The sequence below is a fragment of the Leuresthes tenuis genome, unplaced genomic scaffold, assembly GCF_036924035.1.
Source record: "Leuresthes tenuis unplaced genomic scaffold, fLeuTen1.0.hap1 SCAF_21, whole genome shotgun sequence".
Taxonomy (NCBI): domain Eukaryota; kingdom Metazoa; phylum Chordata; class Actinopteri; order Atheriniformes; family Atherinopsidae; genus Leuresthes; species Leuresthes tenuis.
In genome coordinates, this window is record NW_027325375.1 from 2,035,418 (window position 1) to 2,062,747 (window position 27,330).

The 27,330-nt window shown below is 42.4% G+C and overlaps 2 protein-coding genes, 1 long non-coding RNA gene and 1 pseudogene across 4 annotated transcripts in view; 3 read left to right on the forward strand and 1 right to left on the reverse strand.

Annotated features, from left to right (window-relative positions):
• Positions 1–27,330, reverse strand: part of LOC140280020 (uncharacterized) — a 156,806-nt gene that overhangs the window by 21,027 nt on the left and 108,449 nt on the right. The window lies entirely within an intron of this gene.
• The window catches only part of LOC140280019 (NLR family CARD domain-containing protein 3-like), an 83,491-nt pseudogene continuing 62,287 nt past the window's right edge, over positions 6,127–27,330 (forward strand).
• On the forward strand, positions 6,781–11,054 carry LOC140280013 (NLR family CARD domain-containing protein 3-like). 2 transcript variants are annotated; one of them, XM_072375264.1, is made up of 4 exons: positions 6,781–6,897; positions 8,660–8,738; positions 8,901–9,108; positions 9,256–11,054. In XM_072375264.1, the coding sequence occupies exons 1-4, from the start codon at positions 6,830–6,832 to the stop codon at positions 11,052–11,054; spliced, it is 2,154 nt and encodes a 717-aa protein (XP_072231365.1). In that variant the 5' UTR covers positions 6,781–6,829. The 2 variants fall into 2 exon arrangements, with proteins under 2 accessions (XP_072231365.1, XP_072231364.1); XM_072375263.1 differs by lacking the exon at positions 6,781–6,897 and adding an exon at positions 8,123–8,218.
• On the forward strand, positions 11,063–15,175 carry LOC140280247 (tripartite motif-containing protein 16-like protein). Its single transcript, XM_072375549.1, has 6 exons — positions 11,063–11,070; positions 11,342–11,515; positions 11,863–12,036; positions 13,181–13,354; positions 13,957–14,003; positions 14,123–15,175. The coding sequence occupies exons 1-6, from the start codon at positions 11,063–11,065 to the stop codon at positions 14,701–14,703; spliced, it is 1,158 nt and encodes a 385-aa protein (XP_072231650.1). The 3' UTR covers positions 14,704–15,175.

Consider the following 27,330-nt stretch of genomic DNA (forward strand, 5'->3'; position numbering starts at 1 on the left):
TGAGCATCTGAATGAGGGGAATAGCCTTGGACCCTCCCACAGCTCTATAGTGGCTTTGTAGAACAGCTGCAAGACTCCAAGACTCTGTTGGGTTGCCCTTTGGTGGCAAGGGAGGCCAAAGCTGCCCCAAGAGCCCCCCCGAGCCTCTGCAGCATGGTGAAAGAGCTGTTCCATCTGGTCAATCTGCACCAGCTTCAGTACAGCCATCTCCACACGTGTTTGGACTGCACTGAGCTTTTTCTTGTCAGTAGTGCTAGATTTGAAGTAACTCACCACCTTGATGGCCTGGGGTCAGATTGCCTCCACTTTGGGGCTTATGCTAAATATTTCTTCAACACCAGGTGGAGAACATGAGCAAATCAATAAAAGTGTCTAATACCCAGCTGGTTGAGACCTGCAGCAATGCTGTGGCCCCATCTGTGGTCACAGCAGGGACCCCGTCTGTAATGCACCTCTCAGGTGCCTCTAGTTGCATCAGCTGAGTTGCTGCTGTGTGTGACACAGATGACCTTTGAACTCCTTAAAGGACAGTGTTAAGTTCTAATGTGTCCAACAACGAATGGACTGTAACAGCAAAGCACACATCCATAATGATTGAAGGTCCACATATCTGCAGTGAGACTAACTGTTAGGGTCTGTTTCTTCCTGGTCTTTTCATAACATACGTCCACCGGGGGCTTCAAGGCCTTTCTACCCCGAAGGGTATAAGAATGATATAAGCGGGGTCAAGGATGCTTAAACCTTCTAAAGCCCCCATCTTCAACCACAGAAAATGGCCGGCCATCCTTCACTATAGTTTCAACACTTACTGTTGAAAGTTACTGTCCTGGTCTGTGAGTTTTTGAGTTTTGGTTTCTTTGACTGATTCTTCATTTGATTCAGTTCTCTGCCTTAGTTCAGCTCCCTTTGTATCTTTAATGTCTTTTCTGCTTTAACTCCTCTGGACTCTGTCTTTGCTGTTAGTGAGTCTCTAAGTTTATTTCTCATGCTGTTTCCTGCCATTGTCCCTAGATGTCCTCAGTTGCCTTCTTTCACCATGTTACCGCCTGCTCCTTGTGATCATTACTCACCTGCATCCATCCATCCAATCATCCCTCCCAGTATATCTGCTCCTGGGTTTTTGTTCTATCCAGGTCCTTGGTCACCCTGCCTTAGCTTGCTGCTGTAGCAGCCTTTGTCATTCAGTCCTGTGTCTGAGCTTCTGCTCTGTTTCCATTAAAATGTAATAAATAAGATGGTTAAAGGCCTTTCTAAACCCTTCCTTTGTTAAATCATGTTGTTGGGGAATGTGCTCGTTTTCATTACTGTGGTGTAACAGGTCACATGACCTGTGGCATTATGGGTCAGATCCAACACGGACGCTGAGGAAGGAAACACGTCTCCAACGTGATCTGATTCTGCACGAGGTCCACAACACTGTAAATGTCCACAATTGTTTTCTGCTGTTACAGTGTTTCTTTCTTGGACGATTTCACACTAAATTCATTTGATTCATTCTGAGTATGTGATGCTGACGTGTTTTTGGGGCTGTTACGATGGTGGAAACTAGCATGAGGCTGACAAAGAGATGAAAGATGCATTCATTCAGCCTGAATGTCTTATTTTTTTAGTTTTCACGATTCCCTCTGAAGAGAGAAGAGAGACCAAATAAAGCTTTAATAAAGACATCTGGATGATGTTTCATTGGACCTGTGCAGCTACAGTTACCTTTGATCATGTGTTTAATATGTTGTTACCTGACATCATTGTAAATGAGGGCAAGCCCTCAATGACTTTCTGAACAGCTAATAAATTTATATTATTGGGTGTTTTATGCATTTAATGTCAGTCACACACACACTGAGCTGCTTTGCCTGGCTGCAGGGACTGGTTACTGACAGCAGGCTGGATGCTGCTTTTGGTCTTTGCTCCATTTCTTCCAACAAAGATCTGGAATACTGATGGGTCTGACCACAGCACACGTTTCCACCGTGTGACGGTCCATCCCAGATGCCTCCGAGCCCAGAGAAGTGGACGAGGTTAACATCAGGCTTCTTTTCTGCACAGTAAAGCTTGTGAATGGAACTCTGTATTGTAGTGCTTGACAAAGGTTTCCACAGTAATCCCTTGTTCATGTGCTTCTATCAGCTGTTGATGAATGACGGTTCTTGATGCAGCGCCGTCTGAGGGGTCAGAGGTCATGGGTGTCCAGCTTAGGCTTGCTCCCTTGTCCTTTATACACTGAAACTCCTCCAGATTCCTTGAATGCTTTAATGATATTCTGCTCTGTAGAGGCAGAAATATGCAGATCACTTCCAGTCTTTCTCTGAGGAACATTGTTTTAAACACATTTGTGGACAAACTGGAGATCCTCTGAACATCTTTGCTCCTCACAGACTCAAATAACAATATTATTATTTGATATATATACATCTAATTTTATCTCATTGCCAGCATTTCAGCTTCCCCATCTTATTTAGGGTTTTGATAAAATCTGAAATTATCTGGTTCTCACCAGCTCTTAAAATGAGGTAAATCTACCTCACATCAGCAACACTTTTCATATTCTGTGTCATTATTTATTGAACAAAAAACAGACAAAATGCAGAAGAAATGTGTGATGTTTTTTCATGTTGGCTTTACTTTCAACCACCTTCCAGAAACACACAACAAAGACTTTCCATTAAACTGTCACAGCTTCAAATGTTAGGAAAATAGGAATTATTTAACTTCACACAGTCAGTATGTCAGACGGTTCACAGTCTGTGTTGTTTCCTGATGAATAAATCCAACATAAAACAGATGCAGTCAGGTTAAACTGTCCATCCCACCACCATCTTTTCCCTTTTGCCCCATTTTGATCCTAACAAAGTCCTAACAATTCCTAACAAGGTCCTAACAAAGTCCTAACTATTCCTAACAAGGTCCTAACAAAGTCCTAACAATTCCTAACAAAGTCCGAACAAAGTCACACGTGACAATGTTGGCTGGTTCAAACTGTCACAACTTGGAGGGTATAGTTCAGAAAGCTGAGAATTATCTTCAGATTTCAGCCACATCTCATTTAAAAATATAAAATCAGACTGAATATAAATGATAAAAGCATCTAAAATCAAAGTGCTGTTGGAAAGAGCTTTTTTACATTAAAAAGAGTGAATTTAACCGAGAAAATAAAGAAGCTGAAGAACCTTTAATCAGTTCATATCAGTCAGTTATCTCTCTGTTGACTCTCTCATTATCAGACTGATGAACATTAGAGCCAAAACCCTGCAGTAAGAGGAGTAATGTTGGTGAGAACATCAGTATTACTGTATGTGAGGAGTTGTAGTTACTGACCGTGACCACTGGAGGGCAGTGATGATCGTAGTTTCTCTGTTACAGTCCACATGATGACAATGACGGCAGCAAGCAGCAGGGAGTCACAATGCAACAGTTAAAGTAGTTTATACAAAACATTATGTTAGAATAACCAATAAGAATAAATAATGACAGAACAGCTTAAAAAATATATTGAAAATATAGAACTTTATCTACAGAGTGTCCGAAGGTTTAAAAGTTGTATAAATATGGCAGTGCAATAAAACTGACAAAGTTATTAACAGTGTATTAACAATATAAACAGATGTGGACTGCAGTGGTGAGTTCACCTGTTGCAGAGGTGAGCTGCTGAACAGAGAGATGGTGAATGTTAGAAATGTTTCCCTGAAGCGTTCACTGTAGAAGCAGAACTGAATCAGTCTGTTGGAGAGTGACCTCCGCTGTGTCTGTAGTTTCATGGAGAGGATGAGATGGATGTGATCTCCTGTCCCTCACCAACTCAAACATCTCCCAGTTCTGTCCCATGATTTTTCCAGCCTCAGACCATATTCTGATCAGAGTGGCTGAGTGGAGGTAGGACTGTGGCTCTGTATGCAGCTTTAACATTTGCACACAGAAGGTCCAGTGTTGTATTTTCTCTTGTGATGCAGTTAACAAACTGATGAAAAGTGGGAAGAGTAGAGTCCAAACTGGCGTGGTTGAAATCTCCAGTAATAACTGATGGCCTCCGGGTGTCCAGACTGCAGCTGAGCGATGTTACTGCTCCGTCAGCTGATGGTGGAACATGAACACCAACAAGTACAGCAGAGAAGAACTCTCTCTGCAAACAGGACGGACGCAAACTCCTGCCTAAAGATGTTCCTTAACCTTAACATGCTTGGGATTACACCATCTTTCATTCATGAACACAGCGATCCCTCCACCTTTCCACTCACCGCTCCTCCAAACGTCTGCTTGCACCGTCCTGAAGCCGGTTTGGTGAAACAGGGTCTGTGAGGTCCACCTGCAGCCATGTCTTTGGAAAGCGCTCACGGTCCTCCCTCTGAGTCTCTATCAGTGCCCACAACTCGTCCATCTTAACTGACAAAGACCTCACATTTCCCATGATGACTGAGGAAACTCAGGATTTAAATCTTCAACTCCTTTTCACTTTTGCTCCAGCTCTGCATCCACGGCGTCTGATGCCCTCTGGAATCACCTGAAGACATTTAAAGACAATTAAAAAGACACTAAAGTGCATGAAGAACACCAAGAATTAACAGAAACTCTGCTGCAACAGGCTGCCAGTCTTAAGGCGCCATCTTCACCATGAAAGAATGGATGATCAGCTGTGTCAGAGGCAGCAGTGAGATCCAACACCATTAAAACTGAAGTTTGCTGTTAATCCCAGTTAGAATAATTCATTGCTTTGAGTTGAGCTCTTTCTGTTCAGTGACTCTAAACCTGATTAGATAGTATATGTTCAGTTCATGGTTTCATGTGGTTATCAACAGTCATTATTACAACTTTAATAACTACACTGAAGTATTTAAGTGTTTAAAAACAATTTAATCTGTTCATGTAACTGACATCATGAGGTTCATCTTTTCACCACCAGAGGGAGATAAATCCAGATCAATGAAGAGTCCACTTTGTACATCAGAGCTTCAACAGCCAAACAGTGAAATGGAAACAGTAACAGAATGTTTGTTTGTTCCCTCTGAGCATCATGAGAAGGGTTAATGTCTTCAGGCGTCAGCATCTGACTTTAACCGAGTCTGACCGGTCCGACGACATATTTTCACGCTGAAGAGACGAAGGTGTGGCTGTCTGAAAGATCTCATAGTTGGATAAACAATGTTTAGACTTTACAAAATCATTCTGTAACTTCAGTTATTCTGTAATTTTCCTCTATTTCCGGTTAAATGAAACTAGCTGCTGAATTCCAGCTCAAACTAACCTATAAGGCAGATTAGCTGAAAGCTCTCAGCATTACATCATTGCCTTGTGCACACATCTGGTGCATCTGTAGCAGCACTAAAACTACAGAGCTGCTGCACAGAACAGATCCCAGTTTAAAGCCTGGTTTTAATGTTTCTGATGGCGATTCTGGAGAATCTCAGAGAACATTCAGAGAGAACGGCTGAATAAATATTTTCAGATCAGAGTTTGTTGTTCAGGAACTTGGAGGCGTTTTAACATGAACTCCACTGGTCAGACAGGTTCTATCTGTCCCGCCTCCATCACAGGTGGACTCTGCTCTGACTGGTTCCAGGAAGCAGCTCACCTGTGTCTCAGTCTGTCGAGTGGAGAGTCTTCTTCTTCTGCAGCTCTGAATAATCTGTGAGTTTCCTGTTTGTTTCTGCTCTGTAATGTTGGAGAACATGTTCGCTTCTTATTTCAGAACAAACTTTGATCACTTTGTGTTTGAAGACAAATCTACATGAGATTATTAATTAACTGGATTCAATCAAAATGATGATCAGCTGATGTTTCTGTTTGTTTTCTTCACAAATAAACTGCTTCATGCTTTTATTTTATTTAAGTTAAATATATTTATCACATTCATGAGCAGAAAAATAGCCGTAAAATCTCAAACACCCCTGAGGTGGATCGTACCATTTTCTAACAGGTTTGGTGATTATTATCTTAAAGGAATGTAGAGATGATGATGAAATATAGACAGTATAGTAATATATAGAATATAGTCAGACACATAAGCAGTGCAGAAGGTGCAAGGATGCAGTAAAGTGACGGTACGATGGTAGAAGTTAAAGTGATGGTGCAGAATTCAGCAGGGTCACAGCCTCAGGAAAGAAGATCTTCCTAAGAATCCTTCATCATGAGGTGTGTGCTGGGCTGTAGCTCCATGCCTCCATCTAGTGGACAGGTAGTGGAAGTACAGCAGCTGATGGCAGCTTCCTCTGCCTCAACACTCCTGTCTGACTGCATTCAGCTGACACTGAAACAGAGAATCAGAGCCAATCAGTGGAGGAGCAGCTGATCTGTTTACAGCACAGATGATGGAAAAGAGGATTTGAGTTGATGTGCAGATGAATGATCTGTGTTTCCTCTGCAGATGAAGGTAGAAAGTGTGTGTGAGCTGATGGGAATTCAGCAGCATGGATCCATCTGACAGAAAGTAAGTCTTCAGTGTTCAAACCAAGCTGACTAACAATTAAGATGATGAATAGTTCTCAGATAAAATATTTGATATCTGCTCAATTTATTAATATTCATCATGTCCAGCTGTACATAACATGTAATGTAAACATGGTGCATAAAATCTGTAATATAAATTAAACTTAAATTATAACAAAGTTTTTTCAGTTTTCAGATTTTATTTAATCTCAATTAAATATCTTAAAAGATTAAAACATTTTTACTTTTTAATCCACAATTTTACTGACCATGTAAATTTAAACCAAACCTTCATTTTATTTTACAATCAAGGTTAAAATCAGATCGGATTAGTCCGTCACAGTTATTGAATCGGATCAATCGGAGACGCACACTTCAACGTGAACCTGAACCTGAACCCAGCTGTGTGTCCATGAAGAGCGACTGGTCAATGCCTGATTTGATTAACTTTAAATCAGACCAACGTTCACGGTCTCTGAGGTGAGCTGAGTGTAAATGGTGTAACACTGTAAAATGTAGCAGAGTCAGTCTGAACAGTTCTTATTCCAACTTGTGTTTAATGTGAGCTCTTATTCACATCATTTCATGTTCACATGTGAAACTGTCAGAGTGGAAAGAATGGATGTTAAAACAGGTTAAAATGGGTACAGCGCCACCTATCGTACCGGGGTATGACATGCTTTGAGCCAATGATTTCATTCATTCTCCGCCATATATCCAAGGATAATTACCCTCAGATAAGGAGCATAACCCAACTATAGCTGTAATCTCAACATGTAGACCCACTGAGTGTAGAGAAAGGGTCCAATCAGGCTTTCACAGCTCATTCTGTGACAGAATAATGATCATTCACCCGTTCATCAGTCATCACTTTATGTTAGCTGCAGCATCAGTTTCTCTGTCAACATGTGAAAAGCAGGAAAATAAATAACATCATTTCATTTAGGCTGAGTCAGAGAAAAATGTCTTAATGTGTTAACCTAGAAGGACAGATGCTGGTGGATTCTGCAAAGAGGATGGAAATGGCTGTGGTAAACACATATTTCCAAAAGGAGGACATTATGGTTTTACTACTTATTCAAAAAATGTTTGTGCACAATGTCAGATTTGCATAAAACATAATCCACAGGGAAACATGAGACCACGAAGGGGTCAGTTTCCTAAACCAGAGGATCCTTTCCAAGAAATACACATGGATTTTATACAACTAAACAAATGTAACAACCAGTAGTACTGTTTGGTAATAATTGATGCATTTTCTAAATGGGTAGAGATATTTCTATGTCATTTAGCAGGTGCCCTGACAGTAGCAAAAGCCTGAAGCTAAAGAATAATACCTAGTTTTGGGATTCCACAGATTATCAGGAGGGATAATGTCATTTTGTGAATGCAGTGATCCAAAAGATAGGAGATCACTTCTGCATAAACTTAAAAAAACATTGTGGTTACCACCCCCAGAGTGCAGGGCTAGTAGAAAGAATTAAAATATATTATATATAATTTTATTGATATATCAGTGATTGATGTGAGTAATCTGTTCCATTAAGTCAGTAATGTTAACTTGTTTGATTTAATCTCACAGCTTAATATCTTAAAACCAAAACTGTCACATTTTTGCTTTTTAATCCAAACTGAATTTTACTGAACATGTAAATTTAAATTAAACATGTGTTTTTTTTCCTATCAGCAGCTTTCAAAGACCTGAACCTGAACCTGAACCCAGCTGTGTGTCCATGAAGAGCGACAGGTCAATGGGTCGTTTTATTAACTTTAAATCAGACCAACGTTCACGGTCTCTGAGGTGAGCTGAGTGTAAATGGTGTAACACTGTAAAATGTACCAGAGTCAGTCTGAACAGTTCTTATTCCAACTTGTGTTTAATGTGAGCTCTTATTCACATCATTTCATGTTCACATGTGAAACTGTCAGAGTGGAAAGAATGGATGTTAAAATAAGTCTCTTTCAGTGAGGAAAATATTAATATATATATAATATATTTATTATATCGGAGCTTTTTCTAAAATAAATGTTCTGAACAATGTCAGCTGCTTTACAAACTTTTTCACTGAGCTCTTATCTTCTGGAACACAGATGCTGCTGATGTGCAGCTTCAGAGTTAATCAGCTGCTTTATGGCTGCGTTCACTGTTCACATCCACACATCCCTTCATGGACCTTTACCTTGTGTTTGTCTCTGTGTGGACAGACACAATGTGAGCTCATTCTTCATCATTCCTCCACAGAGTGGACCAGCAGAGCTCAGAGGTTCCCAGTGGTCAGTCTGCCCAGCAGCATCAGACACAGCTGGACTCCATATTTATGGTCTGTACATGTACAACAACTACTTTTCCATCTATTGTGTTCACAGTCATCTCCAGGCTGCACTTTGTAGACCAGCGGATTGTCAGTGTGTCCAACATGGATCTGATGTTTGGCTCCATGATTTCAGCCTGATTGGCTCATTCATATAGTATTCTGTTCCAGCTGCTGGAGGACAACATGCTCACTTTTGTGAAGGAGGAGCTGAAGAAGATCCAGAAGGTTCTGAGTCCAGATTACCCAGAATGCTTGGAGAGTCAGAGGGAGGGTGATGATGAAGAGCAGAGGAGAAGCAGAGAGGCATTAGTGAAGATCACAGTTCACTTCCTGAGGAGAATGAAGCAGGAGGAGCTGGCTGAGCGTCTGCAGAGCAGTAAGAGGATTTCTCTAAAGATTTAACCTGCTGGATAAATGACACATTTACTGATGTCTCAGCTCACAGAACAACACATGTTCAAATACTCATTCTTTACAGGGTTGAAATGTCTGTTTACTGATGTTATTTCTTGTCTTCATTCAGAACTTTCTGCTGCAGTTTGTGGACGTAAAGTTAAATCTGCTCTGAAGAAGAAGTTCCAGTGTGTGTTTGAGGGGATTCCTAGAGCAGGAAACCCAACCCTTCTGAATCAGATCTACACAGAGCTCTACATCACAGAGGGAGGGACTGGAGAGGTCAATGATGAACATGAGGTCAGACAGATTGAAGCAGCATCCAGGAAAGCAGACAGAGCAGAAACATCCATCAGACAAGAAGACATCTTTAAACTCCCACCTGGAAGAGACGAACCAATCAGAACAGTGATGACAAAGGGAGTGGCTGGCATTGGGAAAACAGTCTTAACACAGAAGTTCACTCTGGACTGGGCTGAAGGCAAAGCCAACCAGGACATCCAGCTCATGTTTCCATTCACTTTCAGAGAGCTGAATGTGCTGAAAGAGAAAAAGTTCAGCTTGGTGGAACTTGTTCATCACTTCTTTACTGAAACCAAAGAAGCAGGAATCTGCAGCTTTGAACAGTTCCAGGTTGTGTTCATCTTTGACGGTCTGGATGAGTGTCGACTTCCTCTGGACTTCCACAGCAAGGAGCCCCTGACTGATGCTACAGAGTCCACCTCAGTGGATGTGCTGCTGACAAACCTCATCAGGGGGAACCTGCTTCCCTCTGCCTGCCTCTGGATAACCACACGGCCTGCAGCAGCCAATCAGATCCCTCCTGGCTGTGTTGGCATGGTGACAGAGGTCAGAGGGTTCACTGACCCACAGAAGGAGGAGTACTTCAGGAAGAGATTCAGAGATGAGGAGCAGGCCAGCAGCATCATCTCCCACATCCAGACATCACGAAGCCTCCACATCATGTGCCACATCCCAGTCTTCTGCTGGATCACTGCTACAGTTCTGGAGGATGTGTTGAAAACCAGAGAGGGAGGAGAGCTGCCCAAGACCCTGACTGAGATGTACATCCATTTCCTGGTGGTTCAGGCCAAAGTGAAGAAGGTCAAGTATGATGGAGGAGCTGAGACAGATCCACACTGGAGTCCAGAGAGCAGGAAGATGATTGAGTCTCTGGGAAAACTGGCTTTTGAGCAGCTGCAGAAAGGAAAGCTGATCTTCTATGAATCAGACCTGACAGAGTGTGGCATCGATATTTCAGCAGCCTCAGTGTACTCAGGAGTGTTCACACAGATCTTTAAAGAGGAGAGAGGGCTGTACCAGGAGAAGGTGTTCTGCTTCATCCATCTGAGTGTTCAGGAGTTTCTGGCTGCTCTTCATGTCCATCTGACCTTCATCAGCTCTGGAGTTAATCTGATGGAAGAACAACAAAAGAGGTTTAAATTATTCAAAGACAAAAAAAATCTAAAATATCTCCATCATAGTGCTGTGGACAAGGCCTTACAGAGTCCAAATGGACACCTGGACCTGTTCCTCCGCTTCCTCCTGGGTCTTTCCCTGCAGACCAATCAGAGTCTCCTACGAGGCCTGCTGACACATACAGGAAGTAGCTCACAGACCAATCAGGAAACAGTTGATTACATCAAGGAGAAGATCAGTGAGGATCTGTCTGCAGAGAGAAGCATCAATCTGTTCCACTGTCTGAATGAACTGAATGATCGTTCTCTGGTGGAGGAGATCCAACAGGCCCTGAGTTCAGGACGTCTCTCCACAGATGAACTGTCTCCTGCTCAGTGGTCAGCTCTGGTCTTCATCTTACTATCATCAGGAAAACATCTGGATGTGTTTGACCTGAAGAAATTCTCTGCTTCAGAGGAGGCTCTTCTGAGGCTGCTGCCTGTGGTCAAAGCCTCCAACAAAGCTGTGTAAGTATAGAGATGAATATGTTTTAAATACGCTGTTTACTTGTTAAAAGGAGAGAAAATAACGGAGTTATTTCTCAGATAACTTCAGTTTATAGATAACACAGATTCACAGCAAACAGTTACATCAGATCAGTTCACATAAAGAGGAAAGAAACCCGCTGCAAGAATGTGGCAACACTTTATAATATATAATTAGGATAAATGTCATCATTATTCATTAATTCAACCATCTTTTATGTGAATAATTGATAATTACATAACTTAACTCTTTTCCTGTTATTCCCTCCTCAGACTGAGTGGCTGTAACCTCTCAGAGAGAAGCTGGGCAGCTTTGTCCTCAGTTCTCAGCTCCCAGTCCTACAGTTTGACAGAACTGGACCTGAGTAACAACAACCTGCAGGATTCAGGGGTGAAGCAGCTGTCTGTTGGACTGCAGAGTCCAAACTGTAACCTGGAAGCTCTCAGGTCAGGATTCATTCAGCTGTTCAACTGCTGATCATTTTAATTCTGCTTTACAGTCATGGATGAACAGCTGAGTTGTTCAGGATGGTGTCTGCTGTTTACTTGTTAAAATGAGAGAAAATAACAGTTATTTCTCAGATCATTTCAGTTTGTAGATAACACAGATTCACAGCAAACAGTTACATCAGATCAGTTCACATAAAGAGGAAAGAAACATGCTGCAAGACTGTGGCAACACTTTATGATATATAATTAGGACAAATGTCATCATTATTCATTAATTCAACCATCTTTAATGTGAATAATTAATAATTACATAACTAAACTCTTTTACTGTTATTCCTCCTCAGACTGAGTGGCTGTAACCTCTCAAAGAGAAGCTGTGCAGCTCTGTCCTCAGCTCTCAGCTCCCAGTCCTACAGTCTGACAGAACTGGACCTGAGTAACAACAACCTGCAGGATTCAGGGGTGAAGCAGCTGTCTGTTGGACTGCAGAGTCCAAACTGTAACCTGGAAGCTCTCAGGTCAGGATTCATTCAGCTGTTCAACTGCTGAACATTTTAATTCTGCTTTACAGTCATCCTGAGCCAGCTGAGCTGTTCAGGATGGTGTCTGCTGTTGGTCTTTTTTTTTTAACCCAGTGATGGTGTTTAAATTAGAATTTTTCATTATTTTCAAAATGTCTTTTTTTCTCATTAGTTTTTAATCTCTGATGATTTTTAATATTTCTTTTGACTTTTACTAAAAATGTTCTGGGGCACAATGTAGCTGCTCTAAATGATCTTTCAGATTTATTTGAACTTCTTGTTATTCAAACAGCTCTAAGAAACTTTGTTATGGACACAAGTGTGTTAATTAACCAATATTCTCTTGATTCCTTTGTATGACAAATGTTTCAGCAGGGTTTGTTGACCTCGTCTACATCCAGGGATTCCAACTGTACCTCATTTGTGCAATCTGGACCAACGGGTCCAAAGATAAGAGCAAAAATGCATTTTTGCTAGATATAGCGCCCCCTAATGGTCAAAGGTCACCAACATTCTTGGGCCTCTTAAAGAAAGAGTCATGAGTCTGTGTTATAAGTTTGACATCAAGAGATCAGCCGGTTGCTGAGATGCCTCACTTCCTGTTTGGTATAGTCGCCGCCAACTTTGATTGGTTGTATTGTATTTAAGGTTTTCAACAAAATCCAAGATGGCGGAAAAACTAGTTTGGCGGAAATTGACGTCATTGAGTGCGTTGGACTCGTCATGATCCAAGGATTCCAACGATAAATTTGTGAGATTTCGACCAACGAGTACAAAGTTATGCAGCTGAATGTACATCAAACTTTGACGTGTTGGTGGCGCTAGAGAGTTCGCTTTTTGGGCACGAAAATTCTTGAGTTTGTTAATGGGACTGTCCTAAATAGGTATGCAAAATGTCATAACTTTTTACCTTAGCGTTCATGGGGCTGCCATAGACTTCAATTGCAGCGGAAAGTAGATCAATAATAATAGGAAAAGCTAGTAAAACATTAGCTTCGCTGCTAGACCCCTAATAAAGCATAAGTGTTCTGAGAAGGTGGTTCAAACACTGTGTCTGATGTAACAGGTCACATTTGATCACATTCAGCTTTAGTTTCACAGCAGTTCTCTCAGAATCTGCCATTTGTGTTGTTTTCTGCAGCCTGTCAGGCTGTCTGATCACAGAGGAAGGCTGTGCTTCTCTGATCTCAGCTCTGACCTCCAACCCCTCCCATCTGAGAGAGCTGGACCTGAGCTACAACCATCCAGGAGACTCAGGAGTGAAGCAGCTATCAGCTGGACTGGAGGATCCACAGTGGAGGCTGGACACTCTCAGGTATGGAGAGGTCTGCTGCAGCATCACACAATGTTCTTCAGACCATGCGTACAGATGTTTTCAGTGTAATTTAAGTCTGATCCGAAGTGGAGATGAAACTTCTGAAACATCCCATACTGTCCACGTACTTTCACAACTTATTTCCATAACTTCAGACACAGTCCGCTCCTTTTCCTTTCACCGGCTCATGAGCTGGTTAGAAGTTATGAGGAGCAGCGAGGGAGGAGCAAACCTCTGTCAGGAGGAGGAGGAAATGTCTGCCAGCATTAGCCGGTGTCCCCTTAAAACAGCGTGGATCTGTCAGAATGATGGAGATTTATCAGGTCATTTCTGAGATAAATGGGCCACAAAGAAAACATACATACCAGCAATCATCTGCTGGTTAATGCACAGCCTGTAAGGAAACATATTCAGCAGATTCAGAGACTTTATTCATCCAGTTAAAGGGATATTTCTGTGTTTTTCAAGTGGGGCTGTGTGAAGGACTCATGAGCAGTCAGCATCTTCCTCAGTGTAGAACAATGTGTGTGGGAGAGCCATGTAATGTCCATGTTTGCATGCTGAAAGAGACGGTGCTGCTCTGACCCCCCTCCTCCTTTCAGGGTGGAGCCTGCTGGAGAACGATGGCTGACACCAGGTCTGAGGAAGTGTAAGTGTGTTCTTCATCTGATTCATGACATCCAGCCATCTTCACACTGTCACATCACTCACTGATCAAAGTGAACAGATCAATAACTGCAGCTGGATTGTGTTTGTTCTCTCCATCAGATTCCTGTCGACTCACCATCGACACAAACACAGTGAACAGAGGACTGAAACTGTCTGACAACAACAGGAAGGTGACATATGTGGAGGAGGATCAGCCATATCCTGATCATCCAGACAGATTTGATGGCTGGTCTCAGCTGCTGTGTAGAAATGTTCTGACTGGTCGCTGTTACTGGGAGGTCGAGTGGAGCGGAACAGTTTATATATCAGTGAGTTACAGAAGAATCAGCAGGAGAGGAGGAGAGAGAGACAGTGTGTTTGGATGCAATGATCAGTCCTGGAGTCTGATCTGCTCTGATCGTTTTGGTTACTCTGTCTGTCACAATAACAGAGAAACATCCTCGTTCTTCTTCTCCTCCTCCTCCTCCTCCTCCTCCTCCTCCTCCTCTTCCTCCTCCTCTGTCTCTAACAGAGCAGCAGTGTATTTGGACCGTCCTGCTGGCACTCTGTCCTTCTACAGAGTCTCCTCTGACACACTGATCCACCTCCACACCTTCAACACCACATTCACTGAAGAACCTCTGCTTCCTGGGTTTACAGTCTGGTTCTGTTCATCTGGTTCCTCGGTGTCTCTGTGTTGAGCATAAAGAGTTTCCTCCTGTCAGAGAATCACTGTTGAACAGATAGTTCAGTCTGTACATGTCTGTCTCTTTCACTCAGAAACACATTTTCAGATTCATGGATTCAGTCAGTTTCTGTTTGAAACTCTTCTAAATGATTACTTGGAAACTTCTTCCTCTTCCAGTCCTTTAAAGATGGAAGCTGCCATTCTTCCAGGATGTTGTTTTTCTGTGTTTCCAGTCCAAGCTTCACACTGAATATCAGTACGTTGTGTTTCTCTGCAGCTCACTTCAGCTGAGACCATTCAGTTGCTGTCAGCTGCAGTTAGTTTGCTGCACATGTGACAAACTGTGACATCAGAGAGGAATCACTGAGCTGCAATCAGCCGAGATGAATTTCCAACCTGCTGACAGATCTTCACTGATTCTGCTGCAATGAGCAGAAGTTTGCTGAGCAGCCAGGGTTCATCCTGATGATGTGCAGTTATACTCTTATTATATCATCACTTCTACATAGCTCTGATGGTGGAGTTTATCTGACTTTGATTCTCCAATCAGCCCAGAGGTTGAAGTCCTGTTGGTCAGATGGCCCGGCTTGGTGCTCTTGGTGAAGGCTTTAATTAGGTTTAATTAGTTTTGTGGCATTTGACCACACTGTGTGTTTAAATATCTGAGCATCTGAATGAGGGGAATAGCCTTGGACCCTCCCACAGCTCTATAGTGGCTTTGTAGAACAGCTACAAGACTCCAAGACTCTGTTGGGTTGCCCTTTGGTGGCAAGGGAGGCCAAAGCTGCCCCAAGAGCCCCCCCGAGCCTCTGCAGCATGGTGAAAGAGCTGTTCCATCTGGTCAATCTGCACCAGCTTCAGTACAGCCATCTCCACACGTGTTTGGACTGCACTGAGCTTTTTCTTGTCAGTAGTGCTAGATTTGAAGTAACTCACCACCTTGATGGCCTGGGGTCAGATTGCCTCCACTTTGGGGCTTATGCTAAATTTTTCTTCAACACCAGGTGGAGAACATGAGCAAAACAATAAATGTGTCTAATACCCAGCTGGTTGAGACCTGCAGCAATGCTGTGGCCCCATCTGTGGTCACAGCAGGGGCCCCCGTCTGTAATGCACCTCTCAGGTGCCTCTAGTTGCATCAGCTGAGTTGCTGCTGTGTGTGACACAGATGACCTTTGAACTCCTTAAAGGACAGTGTTAAGTTCTAATGTGTCCAACAACAAATGGACTGTAACAGCAAAGCACACATCCATAATGATTGAAGGTCCACATATCTGCAGTGAGACTAACTGTTAGGGTCTGTTTCTTCCTGGTCTTTTCATAACATACGTCCACCGGGGGCTTCAAGGCTTTTCTACCCCGAAGGGTATAAGAATGATGTAAGTGGGGTCAAGGATGCTTAAACCTTCTAAAGCCCCCATCTTCAACCACAGAAAATGGCCGGCCATCCTTCACTATAGTTTCAACACTTTCCATTAAAAGTTACTGTCCTGGTCTGTGAGTTTTTGACTTTTGGTTTCTTTGACTGATTCTTCATTTGATTCAGTTCTCTGCCTTAGTTCAGCTCCTTTTGTATCTTTAATGTCTTTTCTGCTTTAACTCCTCTGGACTCCGTCTTTTATGTTAGTGAGTCTCTAAGTTTATTTCTCATGCTGTTTCCTGCCATTGTCCCTAGATGTCCTCAGTTGCCTTCTTTCACCATGTTACCGCCTGCTCCTTGTGATCATTACTCACCTGCATCCACCCATCCAATCATCCCTCCCAGTATATCTGCTCCTGGGTTTTTGTTCTATCCAGGTCCTTGGTCACCCTGCCTTAGGTCACATGACCTATGGCATTATGGGTCAGATCCAACATGGACGCTGAGGGAGGAAACACATCTCCAATGTGATCTAATTCTGCACGAGGTCCACAACACTGTAAATGTCCACGATTGTTTTCTGCTGTTACAGCCAGGGTTCATCCTGATGATGTGCAGTTATAGACTGAATTATTGATTTCTGATCGCAGACATTTGATATTTTACATCTTTTTACATCATTATTTTTAACATTCAATCTCACAATGTTTGACTTTGTATTTGAAATGTTTTTTAAATCTTCCAAAAGTATTTTCAAAACTCATTTTGATATTTTCTCTTTTACATTAAATTTGTATTTAGTATCTGAACATTTAGACTTTTCAATGATTTTAGACTTTTTGATCAAATGTTTAATTATTTATCTAAAAACTTCTCTTTATTGATTAAAATGTATAATTTTTAGAAATTGTATCTCAGATGTTTTATCTTATATTTATATTTTTTATGGGTGGTTTATCATTTTTATTTGAACATTTTTTACTCTTTATCTCAATAGATTGATTCAATTGTTACTTTTTCTAAGAGGACGTTGAGTTTTAAGAGATTTTTCTTCCAGAGTGTTTGATACTTTATAAATGTAGATTTCTTTAGATTTAATAGGATCCTGAGCTATTTAAACTCCTCCAGTTGAGGCAGAGACTAATCACGGACCTGGAGGGTATGGTGCAGCATGACGGCCAAAATTAAGACTATTGAGCACCCGGCGGTGGCTGCATACTTGTCACAAGAGGACGGAAGATTAAATTATTATATATTATATATTATATAGTATATTGTTTGTCACATGCTTTAAGATTCAAATAATAACATAGCGTTCCTCACACCATATTTCACGTGTTAGGACCTTGTCAGGACCTTATTAGAGCCTTGTTTGGAATTCTTAGGACCTTATGAAGACCTTGTTAGGACCTTGTTAAGAATTGTTAGGACCCTGTTAGGACCTTGTTAGGAATTGTTAGGACATTATGAGGACCTTGTTAGGAATTGTTAGCACCTCGTTAGGACCTTGTTAGGAATTGTTAGGACCTTGTTAGGAATTGTTACGACCTTATGAAGACCTTGTTAGGACCTTGTTAGGAATTCTTAGGACCTTGTTTGAACCTTGTTAGGACCTTATGAGGACCTTGTTAGGACCCTGTTAGGACCTTGTTTGGAATTCTTAGGACCTTGTTAGGAATTCTTAGGACCTTGTTAGGAATTCTTAGGACCTTGTTAGGACCTTGTTAGGAATTGTTAGGACCTTATGAGGACCTTGTTAGGAATTGTTAGGACCTTGTTAGGAATTGTTAGGACCTTGTATAGGACCTTGTTAGGAATTGTTAGGACCTTGTTAGGAATTGTTAGGACCTTATAGGACCTTGTTAGGAATTGTTAGTACCTTTTTAGGACCTTGTTAGGAATTGTTAGGACCTTGTTAGGAATTGTTAGGACCTTGTTCGAAATTGTTAGGACCCTAATGAGGACCCTAATGAGGACCTTGTTAGGAATTGTTAGGATCTTATGAGGACCTTGTTAGGACCTTGTTAGGGATTGTTCGGACCTTGTTAGGACCTTTTTAGGAATTGTTAGGACCTTGTTCAAAATTGTTAGGACTTTATGAGAACCTAGTTAGGTACTTGTTAGGACCTTGTTAGAACCTTGTTAGTAAATGTTAGGACCTTATGAGGACCTTGTTAGTAAATGTTAGGACCTTATGAGGACCTTGTTAGGACCTTGTTAGGAATTGTTTGGACCTTATGGGGACCTTGTTAGGACCTTGTTAGGAATTGTTAGGACCTAATGAGGACCTTGTTAGGACCTTGTTAGGAATTGTTAGGTACAATTAAGCTTTCCAGTCGCTGAGGGCAAAAGGGAGAAACACAAGCCTGGGGACTTCTGCCGGCGAGAAGTTGATGTAGCAACGAGAATGGATTAATCTAGTACAGCAGGGGCTGTGTGCGAAATCACATTTCTACAATAACAGTTAGAATATCTAACATAAACCAACATCTTTATTTTTTTTAAATGTCAATTATACACATGACATGTGATTACTAATTCGGCTGCACTACATATTTGATATATTCAGTATATAAATGTTTTTAAAACCCTACTCGCAACCCTACTCTGCAAACTTGAAAGAACTGCAAATATGGTGCTAATTTGTATCAGATACATAGCATGGCACAAGAAAAGTTTGATTTATTTTAAAAATGGGCGTATCTCTTATAATTTGGAGTTGTAACTACTAAATTGAGAGTACAAGGAGAGATTTACAGGGGTGAAAAATACATTCATGTGATCAGATTTTAAACATGCAGTTGTGTGTATAGACACATAGCTGAAGTCAAGAGCTCTCTATAACAGTTGGTCCCATATCTGTAGCCTCTTCTGTTAATGATTAACAAGCCTTCTATATTACACTGAAGTCAGGGTTCAGAGGTCAATATTTCAAGGCAGGACTCATTTATAATCTTCACACTGACAAAAATGTCTTTCATTTTGTCCTAATTTCTCAGATTCTCAGAACATGCAGACTCCACTCAGAAAAGCCCCAGCCGGGAGTTGTAGTGGCAATCCAAAACAAAAAAAAAAAGGCCATTTGAGGGAATTTGAAGTCCTTGTCTACGTGTTGTGGTGACAAAAAAATCACATCTTCCATAAAGTATGCTTTTAACGTTTTATTTATGCAGATACTGATAGAAATGGTTGATAACAGCCTCCTGAACCTACATATTTTGGGGGCCAAATTGTGACAATACTACGTTTTTCCTTGTGGACTAACGCAGCGATTACAAATTTTGCTGTGAGACAGGGCTGACTGTGCTGTTTATTCAACCTCCAGGACAGGTAAAACTGACGAAACCAAACACAAAAACATCATCAAACATCGCGGCCACTTGAAGAGGCCAGGACCACTAAACAGTTATACTTATTATTACTAAGTATTGAATGTGAAATATGCGGCTTTTGAAGATGATGGTGGATTATGTACATTGCAGTCACTACAGACGTCCTATTGGAGGCAGTGGATCCCTAACTATTCAAAAAAGCAGGCGCCCCTTTCTTTAATGGTCCATGAGAATACAAAAAAAGAATTAAAAAATGAAGTGCTGTTAGAAAAATTCTCTCAAAATTAGGCTCAGAGTCGCTGGATACGATTAACACAAAACATTTATTTCTTGCAAGAAAGAGACAAGTCGGCACAACCTGTCAGGAAGCTGGCTCAGAGTTGTCTGCTAACAAAATGGTGCTAATGCTATTTATATTGTTTATGCTAGCTGACCACACAATGTTATGGGAAAGGGACATTCAATGTTATGGGGAAAGGCATTACTAGCCATTTAATGTTAGGGGAAGACGAGTTCAGACAGTCAAAACACTTTTGCTTGCTACATAGTATTATGAGAACCAAAAGACAGGAGGAGGCCTCCCCACATCACAGAAACTCTTATTCTTGCAGCTTTTCTCATAGCCCGATGTGGATAGAGTGAATCCAGTTTTTCTTGTTCTCATCGTCTCTGTGCAGTTTAAATAACAGCTTTCCAGTATCAGGGGTGCTTTGTTTTGCTTGCCTTATTGACTCAATCCCCCCTGTCAATGTTTCAGCCTGTGGTCCTGAATGAGCACCCAGTCTCCTGGCTGCAGATGATGTCGGAGCACCGTGGCTGGCACAGGGAGTATAGCCTTGTACTGGTCAGTGGTCAGGGCAGGTCTCACTGGACCTAGAACATTGATGCTTAATGTTAAAAACCCCAAAAATATTGTGAAATTTCATCAAGAGCTCGTTTAGCAAACCCGGGCCCATGATCACTGCTTACGAGCCTTGGTATTCCCCAGCATGGTATGGTACACAATACTTCAATTATCATGCATTATACATCTGACTTTTAAAACGCATACAGTTCTGGCATAGTCTCTTCCTTTTATAGTACCTGTTCTCCCTCTATCACTGCTCCTCTTCTTGCTGCTCGGCCCAAAGATGAGCTTGGTTTGGCTCTGCCTTTTCCTCCCTGTCCTGTTTCCCTGGACTATCTCACTCACCTGCACCTTAATGCTAACATCAATAATATTGTTAATATTGTACATTTTTACACTTATATTTTAATACCCTACACTCAACACTTTTTTACTGAAGCATTTTTCTTATTTTGTGTGGAATTATTGTGCCATGGTTTTTTTTATTCGACATATTTATATTTAAGTTCTTATCCTTAATTCTTGGGAACAGGTAAAAAGAAAATTTCACTGCACATTGTACTATGTATGATTATGTATGTGACAAATAAAACTCTTGAATCTATAAACACAGTCAGATACTAAACTGATAGAAATGAAAACAATACTCCATTTCAACATCATGTTTTCAGATGTGTCTGAAATCTTAAAAAACCTTGAGGGCGGTGCGGAACTTTTGAAATTTGAGGTAAAAATGGGGCATTCTGAGGCTTTTTGGACCATTATGGTGACTCATGAACTAAGGGAAAGTTACCACAGAAAATTATTTATTATTATTATTATTTTGAAAATTAACCGGATGTTTTATTTTGTTTCAATAAAATAAAAATATCTCCACATTAAAACGCATTTTTTTCTCACAGTCATCTACCACTTAAACTGCTCTCCACCTACATTTTTAGCTTGATGTGCTCCTCTTCCAGTTACAGGTGAGACTGACTGACTCACTAACATCAAAGTCCCACTTGTGTGTGGTAGTTACCATAGCGACAGTGCATGTTTTTGATGACGCGCAGCACGTAAGCCCAAACTGAGCCCCTGTTTTATTAAACAGTCGCGCTACTCTTGGCTCTTCAAATATTAAATCACCACAATTTAAAAAAATAAATAAATAAAAATACCGAGGACACGACCTCGGTGTCCTCTATGGTAGTTACGGCCTTGTGCACACATCTGGTGCATCTGCAGCAGCACTAAAACTACAGAGCTCCTGCACAGAACAGATCCCAGTTTAAAGCCTGGTTTTAATGTTTCTGATGGCGATTCTGGAGAATCTCAGAGAACATTCAGAGAGAACGGCTGAATAAATGTTTTCAGATCAGAGTTTGTTGTTCAGGAGCTTGGAGGCGTTTTAACATGAACTCCACTGGTCAGACAGGTTCTATCTGTCCCGCCTCCATCACAGGTGGACTCTGCTCTGACTGGTTCCAGGAAGCAGCTCACCTGTGTCTCAGTCTGTCGAGTGGAGAGTCTTCTTCTTCTGCAGCTCTGAACAATCTGTGAGTTTCCTGTTTGTTTCTGCTCTGTAATGTTGGAGAACATGTTCGCTTCTTATTTCAGAACAAACTTTGATCAGTTTGTGTTTGAAGACAAATCTACACGATGATCAGATTATTAATTAACTGGATTCAATCAAAATGATGATCAGCTGATGTTTCTGTTTGTTTTCTTCACAAATAAACTGCTTCATGCTTTTATTTTATTTAAGTTAAATATATTTATCACATTCATGAGCAGAAAAATAGCCGTAAAATCTCAAACACCCCTGAGGTGGATCGTACCATTTTCTAACAGGTTTGGTGATTATTATCTCAAAGGAATGTAGAGATGATGATGTAGCTCCATGCCTCCATCTAGTGGACAGGTAGTGTAAGAGCAGCTGATGGCAGCTTCCTCTGCCTCAACACTCCTGTCTGACTGCATTCAGCTGACACTGACATGAAACAGAGAATCAGAGCCAATCAGTGGAGGAGCAGCTGATCTGTTTACAGCACAGATGATGGAAAAGAGGATTTGAGTTGATGTGCAGATGAATGATCTGTGTTTCCTCTGCAGATGAAGGTAGAAAGTGTGTGTGAGCTGATGGGAATTCAGCAGCATGGATCCATCTGACAGAAAGTAAGTCTTCAGTGTTCAAACCAAGCTGACAAACAGTTAAGATGATGAATAGTTCTCAGATAAAATAGTTGATATTTGCTTAATGTATTAATATTCATCATGTCCAGCTGTACATAACATGTAATGTAAACATGGTGCATAAAAGCTGTAATATAGATTAAAATTAAATTAAAACAAAGTGTTTTATTTAATCCAGAATTTTACTGACCATCTAAATTTAAACCAAACGTTTATTTTTATTTTTTTACAATCAAGGTTAAAATCAGATCGGATTAGTCCGTTGAATCGGAGACGTACACTTCAACATGAACCTGACCCTGAACCCAGCTGTGTGTCCATGAAGAGCGACAGGTCAACAGGTCGTGTTATTGACTTTAAATCAGACCAACGTTCACAGTCTCTGAGGTGAGCTGAGTGTAAATGATGTAACACTGTAAAATGTACCAGAGTCAGTCTGAACAGTTCTTATTCCAACTTGTGTTTAATGTGAGCTCTTATTCACATCATTTCATGTTCACATGTGAATCTGTCAGAGTGGAAAGAATAGAAGTGCAGGAGATTGTTCAGAGGAAGAGGAATGAAAGCCGACTGTAGTAAGAACGAATAATGTGAGTAAATGAGAGGGAGGCAGGTAGAACAGTCAGGCTGCAGGGAGCAGTGATCACAAAGGTGCAGGAGTTCAGGTACGTGGGAGCAACTGTCCAAGGAAGTGTGGAAAAGAGGTGAAGAAGAGAGTACAGGCAGGATGGATAAAAGAGTCAGGAGTGATGTGTGACAAAAGGGTCGCAGCAAAAGTGATTAGAAAGGTGCAGAAGAGAGTAGTGAGAGCAGCCTTGTTGTAGGGTTTGCAGACAGAGGCACTGACTGAGAGACAGGAAGCAGAGCTGGAGGTGGCAGAGCTGAGATGTTGAGCTTCTCTTTGGGAGGGACCAGGATGGACAGGATTAGGAATGAGAGCATCAGGTTGGAAATGTAGGAGACAAAGTCAGAGAGGGCAGACTGAGATGGTTTGGACAGAGGAGGGACAGTGGATGTATTGGTGGGAGGATGCTGGAGATGGAGCTGCCAGGCAGCAGGAGGAGAGGGAGACCAGAGAGGAGACATATGGATGTGGTCAGCGTGGATATGAAGGTAGTTGGTGTGAGAGCAGAAGATGCAGAGGACAGGGTGAGGTGGAAAAGATGGACTCGCTGTGGTGACCCCTGATGAAGGGAGAGGCTGAAAGGAGAAGAAGAAGAGTGTAAAAGATAAACTGAACTTTATTCATCCCACAGCGGGGACTTTTCTTTTTCACAGCAGCAGGAAACAAGACAGCAGGTGACCAACAGAAAGTTCACCCATCAAGTTATTATAATAATATATCTGAAAAAACACAAGACAAGACAAAAGAGCAACATAAAATAAAATCACATATTTGGAAGATGATCTAAAAAAAGAGTAAAATATTCAGTATGGGCTATATTATAAAAGAAAATAAGGGAATAAACTGAACATATTTCACACCATTTGGTCCTAGTAATGCACAGATTGCACATTTTGTACAGCACAGAGAGAAATAGTTGGTTGTTGAGGATCCTGATGGGCTGAAAGATCTGCGGCAGCGTTCACTGCTGCTCTTTGGAAGCAGCAGTCTGTTGCTGACAGAGCTGACCTGCATCAGTGGTGGTGGTCCGGTCCAGTTCATCGTTGAGGTGAACACCAGGAACCTGCAGTCCTCCCCAGTGTCAGTGTATATTCTCCAGGTTTTATCAGTCAGTGCCAGGTCCTTGTATGCAGGTTGTTTCTGCTCACCTGTGTAATTCCTTCCTCTGTATTTTTCTTGTGATCAGCCGCTTCGTCCCTCTTTGGTTCTCTTTTAGTTTATTTGCAGCTTTTAGCTCCTGCCTTGGCAGCACTTTAAATTGAGTTGTTTCAGTCAACCTTTTTGCCAGCCCTCGCCTCCTTCCTGGTAACTTTTAGGTCCTCAACCTCCCGCTCCACCACCACTTCTGACAATAACCAGTTTTCAGATGAATTATTTCAGACTTGGATCAGTTCTTGATGTCTCTGATGAGATTAATCAGCTGCATCATGTGTGTAAAGTGATGTTTACTTTAGTCTTTCTGCTCTTTATTAAAACAAAGTGAAGTTTTCATTTGATTTATTTAAAACATATAATATCGTTAATATATCAGTGATTGATCTGAGTAATCTGGTGCATTAAGTCAGTAATGTTAACTTTTTTTTAATTCATTAAAATTTAATCTCACAGCTTAATATCTTAAAACCAAAACTGTCACATTTTTACTTTTTAATCCAAACTGAATTTTACTGAACATGTCAATTTAAATTAAACAAGTGTTTTTTTTTCCTATCAGCAGCTTTCAGAGACCTGAACCTGAACCCAGCTGTGTGTCCATGAAGAGCGACAGGTCAACAGGTCGTGTTATTGACTTTAAATCAGACCAACGTTCACAGTCTCTGAGGTGAGCTGAGTGTAAATGGTGTAACACTGTAAAATGTACCAGAGTCAGTCTGAACAGTTCTTATTCCAATTTATGTTTAATGTGAGCTCTTATTCACATCATTTCATGTTCACATGTGAAACTGTCAGAGTGGAAAGAATGGATGTTAAAATAGGTCTCTTTCAGTGAGTAAAATATTAATAATGATATTTATTATATAGGAGCTGGTTCTAAAATAAATGTTCTGAACAATGCTTTACAAACAGTCTAACACGAACAAAGTCACATGAATCAATAATAACTTTGATTTGGGAGTACTTCGAGGACCTCCTCAATTCTACCTACACGCGCTCGGAGAGCTCGGACCCGGGGCCTCCCATTTCTGGGACTGAGGTTGCTGAGGTGGTCAAAAAGCTCCTCGGCGGCAGGGCCCCAGCGGTGGATGAGGTTCGTCCTGAGTTTCTCAGGGCTCTGGATGTTGTAGGACTGTCTTGGCTGACATGCCTCTGCAGCATCGCGTGGACATTGGGGACAGTGCATCTGGACTGGCAGATCGGGGTGGTGGTCCCTCTCTTTAAAAAAGGGGACCGGAGTGTGTGTTCCAACTACAGGGGGATCACACTCCTCAGCCTCCCTGGTAAGGTCTATAGCATCAGCTGCTTTACAAACAGTCTAACATGAACAAAGTCACATGGATCAATAATAACTTTGATGGTAAATGTCCCTCAATGCTCACGTGGGCAATGATAGTGAGTCCTGGAAGGGTGTGATTGGGAGGAACGGCCCCCCCAATCTGAATCAGAGTGGTGTTATGTTGTTGGACTTCTGTGCCAGTCATGGACTGTCCATAACAAACACCATGTTCAGGCATAAGGGCGTCCATATATGCACTTGGCACCAGGACACCTTTGGCCGCAGTTCGATGATCGACTTTGTGGTTGTATCGTCGGACTTGCGGCCGTATGTCCTGGACACTCGGGTGAAGAGAGGGGCGGAGCTGTCAACTGATCACCACCTGGTGGTGAGTTGGCTCCGCTGGTGGGGGAGGATGCCGATCAGACCTGGCAGGCCCAAACGTATTGTGAGGAACTGCTGGGAGCGTTTGTCAGAATCCCCTGTCAAGAGGAGCTTTAACTCTCTCCTCCGGCAGAGCTTCAACCATATCCCGGGGGAGGTGGGGGACATTGAGTCCGAATGTTCCGTGCCTCCATTGTCGAGGCGGCTGACCGGAGCTGTGGTCGTAAGTTGGTCGGTGCCTGTTGTGGCGGCAACCCCCGGACCCGCTGGTTGACACCAGTGGTGAGGGAAGCCTATCGGGCCTTCCTGGCCAGTGAGACTCTGGGAGCAGCTGATGGGTACCGACAGGCCAAGCGGGTCTCGGCGGTTGCTGAGGATAAAACTCGGGCCTTGGAGGAGTTCGGTGAGAAGAACGATGAAGAACGACTTCCGGACGGCCTCGAAGAGATTCTGGTCCACCATCCGGTGTCTCGGGGGGGGGGGGGGGAGCGGCTCACAGTCAATACTGTGTATGGTGGGGACGGAGCTTTGCTGACCTCAACTAGGTCCGTCCTGCCCACAATTCGGGGGTACTGGAGAGGAGGATCTGTCGGATAGTCAAATATCGGATTCAGGAGATGCAGTGTGGTTTTCATCCTGGCCGTGGACCATCTCGACTGTGTCCCTCGGGAAGTTCTGTGGGGGGGGCTTTGGGAATATGGAGTGCCGGACCCCTTGATAGGGTCCGTTCTGTCTCTGTATGACCGGTGTCAAAGTTTGGTCCGCATTGCCGGCAGTAAGTCGGATACGTTTCCGGTGAAGGTTGGACTCCGCCAGGGCTGCCCTTTGTCACCGTTTCTGTTCCTAACTTTTATGGAGAGAATTTCTAGGCCAGGGCGTTGAGGGTGTCTGATTTCGCGACCTCAGAATTGGGTCCCTGCTTTTTGCGGATGATGTAGTTCTGTTAGCATCGTCAGGCCGTGACCTTCAGCTCTCAATGGAGCGGTTCGCAGCCGAGTGTGAAGAGGCTGGGGTGAGATTCAGCACCTCCAAGTCCGAGACTAGGGTTCTCAGCCGGAAAAGGGTGGAATACTCTCTCCGGGTCGGGAATGAGATCCTCCCCAAGTGGAGGAGTTCAAGTATCTCGGGGTCTTGTTCACAGTGAGGGACGAACAGAACGTGAGATTGACGGGCGGATCGGTGCGGCGTCTGCAGTGTTGCTCTGCACCGACCCGTCGATGTGAAGAAGGAGCTGAGCCAGAAGGTGAAGCTCTCTATTTACTGGTCAATCTACGTTCCCATCCTCACCTATGGTCACGAGTTCTGGGTAGTGACTGAAAGAACGAGATCATGAATACAAGCGGCCGAAATGTGTTTCCTCCGCAGGGTGTCTGGGCCTCCCTTAGAGATAGGGTGAGAAGCTCAGTCATCCGGGAGGGGCTCGGAGTAGAACCGCTGCTCCTCCGCATTGACAGGAGTCAGATGAGGTGGCATCTGGTTAGGA